Source organism: Halyomorpha halys, unplaced genomic scaffold, assembly GCF_000696795.3.
Source record: "Halyomorpha halys isolate HHAL.00 unplaced genomic scaffold, Hhal_1.1 Scaffold624.1, whole genome shotgun sequence".
Taxonomy (NCBI): Eukaryota; Metazoa; Arthropoda; class Insecta; order Hemiptera; family Pentatomidae; genus Halyomorpha; species Halyomorpha halys.
The window spans coordinates 866,233-876,910 of NW_027106861.1; the positions used below are offsets into that span (position 1 = coordinate 866,233).

The window sequence follows — 10,678 nt, forward strand, 5'->3', positions numbered from 1 at the left end:
GTGGTCAGAAATAATTATAAGTAACATTTTATACATTCCATTGCGATAGTAAGCTTATCATGTCTTCAAAATGGCTGTTGGAATTGTCTGAATTCCAGTTTGGGATGCGGTATTGTAATTTTCGTATGAAAGTAACTGATGGCTTGTTGTTAAACAGATTCAAAACATAGCAGTATGCTAAGATATCCTATTCTTGATTGCAGAAAACAAATATGCAAAAGGGTATTCATTTGATTCTTTTTCGTTAGTACATTAAAATTGTTATTCAATATTTGTACTTGCTTTTTAGTTATTTGATTCTTAGAAAGTGTTATTTGATACTTATTTAAAAGTGTCAACTCAGTATTGTTGGTTTATGTATTTTAATTAATTGAATAAATAAAATTATTAAAATTTGTTACTTTTTTTTAATATAAACCATTGTTTTAAGGACATACTTCATTTAAAAATTTCATACAGCAGTGTTTAGCTTATCCTTTCCATGTCTTTAAACACTTTCTTGTTTCTTTTAGAGAGAGATTAAGTTCAGACCCCCTTCTTTGGAAAGCCAACAGATGCTCAAAATATGTACATCTATTGGACTTCCTTTAGATTATCAGTATTGAATCTACGAGTTACAATTTTTAAGCTAATACTTAATAGGTTGAAGTTTGTACTTTACCAATCCCTCTTTAGTTGTTACTTTATATGATTCGGCATGTTAATAACTACTAAGGATTTGTAAATCAAATGACTACTAATCGTTTGGTGGTTCTCAATTCTATACTGAGGTAGTGTATTCTGAAATAACTCATGATAAAAATTCTGCTAGTAAGTATACTAGGCCGATACTGATGACCAAGGATATTTATGTAACTTAGATTAAGGATATAAATCAACTAATCATCCTTAATTACTGATATTTACATGCTCGAATCAACTACTGTATAATTAAAAACTGCAACTTGAAATATTTTATATTGGTATAAAATTAGGCCAAACAGATTCACAAAAAATTATTTTGCCATAAGTAAAGATAAAGAGATTGAAATACGTTACCTATTTTGGACTTGTCGTTATTAATTAGACATTCCAAGTCGAGATTAGGATATAACATTCTCTACTAAATCTCTTTTTACTTATAGGCTGATCTATTCACTTGAAATTAAAACTGACCAAATAGTCTAAATTTTTCCCTGGCTGTTTCACAAATTTTATTAACTGATCACCACTTTTATTGTACCTACAACTGTTGACATGCATGTATATATTTATTACAGAACCCTTCAGATGAATAAGGTCTTAATTTGTTCAAGTGCTCACTTCTTAACATTGAAAAAAAATGGATCAAAGAGTTTGGTAAAAATAATTATTTAAAACTATAACCTCCAATGCAATTCATAACCCATGTCAACTACCAAAAAGGCCTTCATTTATTAATTTTCATTGTATTGAAGAATTCATTTCATGAATTATTGTTGCTGAATGGCAATAAATCTGGATTGCAAATAAAAAGATAATATAGTTTGGTATAATTGTTGATACAATGATGCTTTAATAATAAATTGTATGCATTGATAGACAAAAATACATTAGATGTGTATTATATATTGCTGTGTTGCTAAAGTAGTGGTACATCTGATTGATATAAAATTTTTGATTAAACTTATTCTGTTGACAGTAGGTACCATTGCCTGTGGTTATTATTTTCTTACTGGGGTCATCATACAAGCTATCCTAAAGCTAGTGAGGCAGTCACAAATTACCTCTAGTATAGGATATAATCTACGGAGTATGCCAAATACAAAATAAATTCATTTGTTTTGTCAGAAGTGCCAGTATTAAAGCAAAACAGCTATATGATACCATAGAATAATAAGTTTTCTTTTTCCCAATTTAAAATTATTTGAGTTTGGAAGAATTAGATGAGACAGTACTTAGTTAACAATCAAACCTAATAGTTAAATTCATAAAATTAATAATGGTTCAAAAATGTTCATTTTACTTATAAAAACTTTGGTTTTAGGGTTTTGGAATGAGCCAAATATCTAGTGATAGAACATCTTACAGTTTATATTCTTTAAGACAGAGTCAGCAAGTAACTGAAGTTGTCATTTACCAACATTTCAATTATTTATATATTATAATTAAAATGTGGAAACCAAACTTTCTTTAATATATTGTATTAGTCACCAACTAATTTATCATTTTAAAAAATTGATAACTTATTTGTTTGTACTGAGCATTTATAATTAATATTAGTTTTCTCCCCCGTGATTCAAACTGATATCAATTTGACAAAAGGAGAAATGATATTAATATATTATGAAATTGTAGTTTGAAGATGAGGATGGAGCCAATGAATGTTAAGTGATGTTCTAGTTTGTGACCAAGAAAATATATTAGATGTTCTCTGATTGCCTTAATTTGATGAGACTTCATAAAATTGTAAAGAGACGTGGTTATCAAGATTTCATGAATAATCTTAGTTGATAGCTGGGCTGATATTAGGCTATGGTTAGGATCAATCACAATGGATTGGAAAATAATTCTGTATATGTGACTTTCTGGGCCAGAAATATTTTTGTTTCCCTAAAAGGTTATTAGTTGAGTATTTTGTTAAGGTTGATTATATTTTTTTTAGATTGCTGAAGCTGTTGGTGTATTTTCAGAATCAAACTATGATACTTTAAATTCTAAATTACGGCTAAATCATAAGTTTAATCATGATTTGTCTTCTGTTTATTTCTATATTTCTGCAAAGGACCTTAAGTCTCTCAATGTTCCTAATATGAATAATATTCTATCTATGGAATGTGATTCTACAATTAAACATGTATCAAAGAACTCAATTGAAGGGGAAGAAAGTATTATTTTCCATGTTGACAAAAATGAGCTTTATACTTCAGTTTTAAAAACATCACTGATTTCCTATGGAAGTGAAATATTGCGATATTCTTCTAAAAAAAAAGTTGTGGTTGACTTTAGGTATTTCTTATTTTTTTCAATGTGCAATGATTTATCAACAGTCTACAGTATTATTTATTTTACTTTTCTTTTTTTTTACTTTTACAGCTCACCTAATATTGCTAAACCTTTTCATATGGGCCATTTAAGATCGACTATTGTTGGAAATTTTGTTGCTAATATTGTGAGCTTGTCAAATAATGTTAAAAGACTAAATTATCTTGGAGATTGGGGCACGCAAATTGGATACGTCAAAATAGGTTTGGATTCCTTGAACGTTCCAGATGTTCTTCTTCTTAAAAACCCAATGAAAGAATTATATAAGGCTTACAGTTTAGCATACAATAAAGGAGATTCTTTAGGTAAGGCTAAGGAAATATTTGCTGAACTAGAAAAAAATTCTTCCAGCTGGACGGAAGAATGGAAAAAAATTAGATTAATGACAGTGGAACATTTAAAGGAATTGTACAGTTCATTTGGAATATCATTTGATGAATACTTGTATGAATCAGATTATCGTGCACAGAATATTTCTCATGTTATTGATCATATGAAGAATGTTGGATTGATATGTTCAACTGAAAATTTTTTGGTAATTATTATATTTTATTTATTCTTACTATTAAGCATATTTTTGGATAAGCCTTGTTTTGATAATCATAATTGAGCTCAAGAAATTTGTACATTGCCAGTAATCTCAGAGAATAGTGTTTACATATTTCTTCTTAAATCGGTCAGTTAATCTTAATTCCTTCAGTGTTCAAGGTTGAGATTGCCAACCGTTAAAGTTGACTTAGGTAATTCCGTAATTCTTATTGGATGATAATCCTTAATAACAATAGGCCACTAATCAAATAACATTGACTATAAAATAAAAAGATCCATGAAATTTTCTAATGCTGACTCCTCCTCATCTTTATGTCTCAGGAAACCAAAAGACTTTTCATATCCTAGAGTTATCTCTCCTGTACCTTGTTAAATGTGGGTTGCCTCCAATATGGTTGGCTATTCTCACTCACCTTGGGAAATCTTTTATTAAAAAAAATCTTTGTTACTTTTATTTACCATTTTCATGGTAATAAAAAACAGCTGTTCTATCATCAAAGTATGGGTCTATAGGGATTTTTATGTGATAATCAAATACTCAATTATTCTTCAGCTGGTAGTGTATTGTGAGTGTGGGTCTTCCAGTTTATTTTATTTTTTGTTGGATGTTAGGCCCAAATACATTATGTTCTTTTTTATTGAAACAATGGGGAACAGGAAGGCCTCTGGCCAAGAAGGTATGTGTGTAGCTGCTGAAGTATGCACCCGAGGAGATCAAAATCCTCAGAGCCTTTATTAATAGAAGGTGACCATATTCCACAGAAAATGAAGTTTGGGTATGTGGTACCAATATTTAAAACTGGTGGTAGGGAAAAATATGAAAATTATACAGGTATCTGCTTGTCAAACACATTTGTGAAGTTGCTTGGAAGAATAGTAAAAGCAACATGTTCAAGTCCTACATAGACCACATTTTTACTCTGAGGTAACTTTTAGAGAAATGATGAGACCAAACAAAAAAACTGGCCATGATTTTTATTGACCTTGAAAAACCTTATGATAGTGTACTGTGCAGGCAGTTATGGGAATCCCTTAATGGCACCCAGGACAATGAAATACTGGGTGCCATTAAAGAAATGGACTGAAATGCCTGGTGTCAGATAAAAGTAGGAGGTTTATTGTCGAGATTTAATAACCGGGAAGAACTATTACAAGGATACAGTATTTTAAAATATATATTTACTCATGCCTAAAAGACCAGATCAGAAAATTATTTGCTTATGACCAGATTTTAACAGCACAAGGTGAGGAAGGTATCAGCTACCTGTTTAGAAAAGTAGTTGACTAGTTCAAAGGAGGACTTAAGATAAATCACAATAAAACTAAATATATGTGCAGCATATATAAAACTAAATATATGAGAGCACCGGCCCATGGATTAAGTAGGATAGGGGGTGCATTTTGGGGCCTCAGATACCCTGTAACGATGACCATATATAAAGGTCTTGGGATATAAAAATATCTTGGGAATTCTGAGGTACGCATCCCCTGCGTGGAGCCGAAACCTCACGCAGACACAGAAGAGAAGACTGGCCACCATACAGAGACTGGCTCTGCTGAGGGTCACGAAGACATACAGAACGGTGTCAGATGAGGCAGTGCAGGTCCTGGCCGGAGCGATGTCCCTGGACCTCATCCTCAGGGAGGATGTCCTTAAATATGAAGTTAAGAGGCAGGGACTAGAAGCGCTGCCGGAGGAGCTCCGAGAGAGGATCGGTGAGACTCCAAACTTATGGAAGAAAATACTGTGAGAGGACTCAATACAGGAGTGGAATGTACAGTGGGTAGCAAGCCAGAAGGGCACTACTTTGAGAAAATTCTTCCCTACCGTCCTTTCTAGATTGAAGGCTAAATGGGTCCTCCCAGACTACTAGGTCTCAGATCCTAATTGGACACCCGTGCAGGTTTGGGGGAAAGCTCCAGAGCTTTGGAAAGAACATCGACCCCCGGTGCCCAATGTGCGGAGTTCCTGAAACAGCAGAACACGTAATAATAGATTGCTCTGCCATGGAAGGACACCGAGCCAGGCTGTCGAGAAAGACCGGGATTTACGCCCTCGGCGAGTCGGACTTTCCCTGTTTGATAGAAGAAGAGAATTATCCCTTCTTAAGGGAGTTCATTTACTTATTAGGTGGAAGGAGGTGGTGGGCCCTACTCATTTCACGATGGAAAGGACTTGACCGCCCAACATCGGCGAACCACCAGAATATGAGGAAGCTGACCCAGACTGAGACCAGAAGGGCTGGACCAGCCTGGTAACTGCAGGAGGCACCCAGGCGGATGCAGTGGACAAGGTGCAGCTCCATCAGTAAGGCGCTAAACCTAGCGCTGGGCTGCACCACAGTAAAAAAAAAATTAATAATTGAATAATTAATAAAAGAATAAAAAAAACTGGTGATCCTTGGGAGCAGTGGCATGCGCAAACCCCAGCTCACTACCCCACTGCTCCCGCACCCCGTATGCCAGAAATGGGAAGGGAGGGGTACAAAAAAAAAAAAACTAGTAATGGACTGCCAGATAAAAGAAGAAAATCACCTATCAGTTTGAAGGCACAGAGTTTAGCAGAGAAAATCTTCATAGTGAAGAAATGGCTTTATAAAAAAACACATAATGGTTTTTATGATTTTTAAAATTTGTAACAAAATTGTTCTCTTTGCAATATGTATTTATGTGTATATATATAATTTCTTGTCCATTTCTATCAAACAGAATTTAATAGTGCAATAGTTATATCAGAACATATAAATTTTATAATAACACATTTTTTTACTAATAGCTTTAAAATTATTCAATTTATAGGTTTAATAATAATTTATTGGTATCTCTGAAAAGTTTATTGTCCACAACAAGTAAAATAAGTATTATTAATTAAATTATTTTTGTTTTAATTTTTCCTAATTTTATGTTATCATTTTTAGGCAATGGAAATGGATGGGTTGAAAATACCGTTATTTAAAAGTGATGGGACAACTCTGTATTTGATGAGAGACATTGCATCTGCCTTAGATCGCCTAAATAAATATGATTGTGATACTCTCATGTATGTTGTTGATAAAAGTCAATCCGAGCATTTGAGTAGGCTTAAATTTGCCCTTTCTAAATTAGTAGAAACAAATGTAGTATACATTCCGTTTGGTAGAGTCAATGGAATGAGTACAAGAAAAGGCACAAGTATTTTTCTTGTTGATATATTAAATGAAGCCGTAAAGATAATGGCCAAACAGCAAGATAATTCACCAAGTAGGCATGTTTTGAATAATTTAACATTTTTTATTGTTGTTTCTAATGACCAGTTTTGTATTGAATATACAATAATGATGGCAATATTTGATGAGACAATAGTTTAAGTGAATGATGTTTTGATGAAATTTGGCACAATTATTCATATATTAACAGTTATTAAGTGTTGTATACTTGGGGTTGGCAAAAAGGACCAATAGGCCCACTTGCCGGAGTTGTTCCCCCCATCATTACCAGTACTAGTAAGTGTTATATATAACATTTGATTATAGGTTTATATGACTTATTTACTGAATTTCACTTAATAGATTTTGAATCTCATGAGAAATATTTGTTCTCTAAATGATTGGTAAAAGTCTATTATTAGTTTATTAAATAATTTAATTGAGATAACATTAAAAAGGAGGTAAGTGCTAAAATTTCCTAAAAGTAGATTTTTCCATTGATACAATTGTTTGTTCCAATGTTCTACCTTGGTAATGAAGATAATAATTTACTAAAAGAATAATTATGCATTCACTATTTAATACACCTTAAAGTTTTATGTTGACACAGGACTGATGACCCTACCCTGTATACCTTTATTGTGAATCCTGAAGGACCACTTGTGGCCCAAGGTCTCCACAGTGTATAATGCCAACAGAAAAAAGTTTTATTTTCCACTATTAATGTTTAAATTTTGTCACCTACCTTCTTTTCATCATTGAAATTTTAATTATATTAGTTTTTTTAATATTGCCCAATTGATGCATTGAATTGGATAAGTTACATTCAATTTAGAATTTCTGTTAGTTATATTTTGGTTGATAAAACATGCAACAATATTTTAAGTCATTATATGGTTCTTGATATATTAATTTGGGTTTCAGATACTAGGAGTTCAGATCCTGAAGTGACTAGAATTCTTGGTATAACCTGTTTATTGGTTTATGTTTTAAAACACCGAAGGGATCGCAACTTTCAGTTTAATTGGCAAAATGCTTTACAGGTAATAACCATTACTCCTTTTCGAAATCTTATTTATTTTGCTTTTTAGATCATCATCATTTGTGGCACTACAACTCTTTTTCTATACAAAATATTTTCTATACAGGGTGTCTTTTTTAGATGGCCTGGTTGAATTTCTCTTGATCAGATAACATTTAAAAAAAGAAAAGTATTTGATGTTTTTCAGCCTAGTTTAAGATTACGACCTGTTTTTGAAAAACAAAAAAAAAAAAAAAAATACAGGGTCTCTCAGACCCGGTACAACTTTAAAATTTCTAATAGGAACCTATGCCTTCTGATACATCAATTTAATGTATATTTTTAAACTGAAATCATAGGTGCTGAAGAGAGGGCATGGTGTTCGTTAAATGGGGCACTGGCACATTTTTCTTTATCAAACAAAAAAAAAATTTTTTTTTTTTCAATTACGCAAATACAGCTCTATTAAAATGTCTGTTGATCGCTATGGCATTCAATATTTAATGTTAAAATATTTTGTGAATTTTTAAGATGAATATTATGATGATATAGAGAAGTAAATTTTCGTAAAATCTTTACCATTATAATTTCAATCCTTGTTGCCATTACCTAGGAACCATTTCTGATTGTAACTCTATTCAATAAATCTTACATCTTATATAAACATGTTTATCATACCTCTGACTATTAGTTCACCTCAAAATAAAATATAAAAATTCATCCCTCCCCTAAAACGACTTCAATGACATTCCATATTTTCACTGTCCACCCAAGGTTACAAGTATATAACAAAAGGAGACGATGTGTACACAAGAGATGTTAACAAAGACATTGTGCTTAGATACATCGCTCCACCTTGACACCAGGGGAATCCTTAAAGATTGCCTCATATTTAGTTCCTCCCAGGAGTAAATTTGCATCCGTGTTCTACTAAATTAATTTATCGCCGCTTCGCTGCTCCTTAAGTCGTGTCCTCAATGATAACCTAATTTTCATTGGCGGGGGATTGAAATGGGTTGGTATATCAGAAAGTTTTTGTTCTTCATTAAATTTTTAAAAGAAAAAATCTTTAACGTTCTAGCACTTCAGTAGTCAAAAATTTGATATCATGTAATGTTTTTGTTTTGAATTAATTAAGCCGTTATTATTTGTGTAAATGTGGAATTTTATTGTAGAAAGATGGTCTGGGTGGAAGGCAAGGAAGGTACACAAATATTAGAAAAAATATTTATTAATAACAAACATTTTGCCTCCTTTGAAAGGCTTCATCGGGGCTCCATGAGAACAATTCACAAAAATTGTAAGATGTGGTCAGACCATAAGAGTATAAATAGAAAATTGTCTAAAAATAATTTTTTTTTATATAAAAAAAAATTATATATACAAGGATCGTAGTTTACTAAAATAATATAAAGGAAAATAACAAGTACGTTAATGAGTGATAGAATTGCGATTATACATCCAGATTAGTGAATAGTGAAATAATAGCCAAAAAACTGGGAGTTAGTTGCATAGCGTCTTACTTACCAAGCTACTCTGCTCCAAAGCAATACTACAGAGTAATAAAATAGAAATATATATCAATTTTTGTACAAATTTCCAGACGAATTCTTATAGTCATGATATTTTACCATGTTTTGTAATGTTCTCATCTAGCCTTGATGAAGCCCTATAAAATGAGGTGAAATGTGGATTATCCATAAATAGTTTTTCAGCTATTAGTGTAACTTTCCCGACAGCCATCTGGACCATCTTCCAACAACAAAAGTTTAATTTCTGAAGTTGAGTTTTTAGTTGATGATAGGTAGTAGTATTGAATTCAATATGTACCAGTGATGCTTACGACATCTGTACAGTAGCTAGAAACCAGCAAATATCTCTTTAGTTTCTCAAAACTAATAAGTACTAAATCATAGCTACGAAACGAATATCTTTTAAATTAGAAAACTTTAGAAAATTCTGTTTGCAAATCTGAGGTAAACCTTACAAATTTTGCTTTAAGTGGTAAATTGTATTTCAATAGTCATTAAATGTTAAAAAGCAGTACAATTGCAGTCATAGATTAAAGTGGAGAATATCTTATTCATGAAGATCCATAAGAATATCTAACGATAAGCTCTGAGGCATAATTATGAATTGTGTTTTATATGACGCAATTAACCCTAGAATGACACACTTCTATAAGTCAACTTAATCTGACACTCTGGGGTGGGATACACCCCAAGATATGAATTGGTATAAAATATAAGTGATATAACCTGCAATGCTTATAATGCATTTTAAAATAACTAAGTGGTCTAGGTAACAAAAATAAATCATTTCAAAATGGGTTATGTACATATGTATTTCCAAAAATCACATATTGTAAAATTTTACGAGCCAACTAGCTAAAAAATGAATAAAAATTAATTGTTGTTCCTAAATAAAAAAAATAATTTGTATGGCTCTTAAATACAGATAAATACGAAGTACATGAATCATAAAACCAGATGGAAAAGTCATTTTTTAAATTAAAAATGAATAAAATACATAGTGGAGTCCCGAAGGGACCTCTTTCACACACTGCACTGCAAACATGTTGCCGCCCTGTGTTCATTGCAAATAGCTCTCTCACATTGCAGACATGTCAATTTCGTCTTCCTGTCCTTTCCCCTTTCACAAAAAGAACACCTAACTTGTTTCTCCAAGATCGTATATTTATTTATTTGTGCATCTATTCCTAAAATGTCATCAATTCCTAGGCGCAGTGACCGACGAAGTGCCTCTGCCTGTAGCCTCCCCTTTAGGCAGGGTTCCAGAAGTGAATATCCCAGACCAAAAAGGAAGTCTTTGCGTTCCATTTTATTTGCCCACTTTACCAGAGTAAACAATATCATACTGTTCACCCCGACATTATCCAACATTCCAAAAAAAAAAAAAA

General features: G+C 32.2%; 1 protein-coding gene across 3 annotated transcripts in view; it reads left to right on the top strand.

Annotated features, from left to right (window-relative positions):
* ArgRS-m (arginyl-tRNA synthetase, mitochondrial) overlaps positions 1 to 10,678 on the top strand; it is a 19,608-nt gene continuing 8,930 nt past the window's right edge. The window contains exons 1-5 of one of the 3 annotated variants that reach the window (XM_014427137.3): positions 1 to 222; positions 2,624 to 2,967; positions 3,055 to 3,538; positions 6,471 to 6,792; positions 7,662 to 7,780. In XM_014427137.3, coding sequence (XP_014282623.1) covers positions 175 to 222; positions 2,624 to 2,967; positions 3,055 to 3,538; positions 6,471 to 6,792; positions 7,662 to 7,780 — 1,317 coding nt within the window. In that variant the 5' untranslated portion in view covers positions 1 to 174. Of the gene's footprint in view, positions 244 to 2,623; positions 2,968 to 3,054; positions 3,539 to 6,470; positions 6,793 to 7,661; positions 7,781 to 10,678 lie in introns of all 3 variants that reach the window. The other 2 variants (XM_067045176.1, XM_067045177.1) reach the window with 2 other exon arrangements.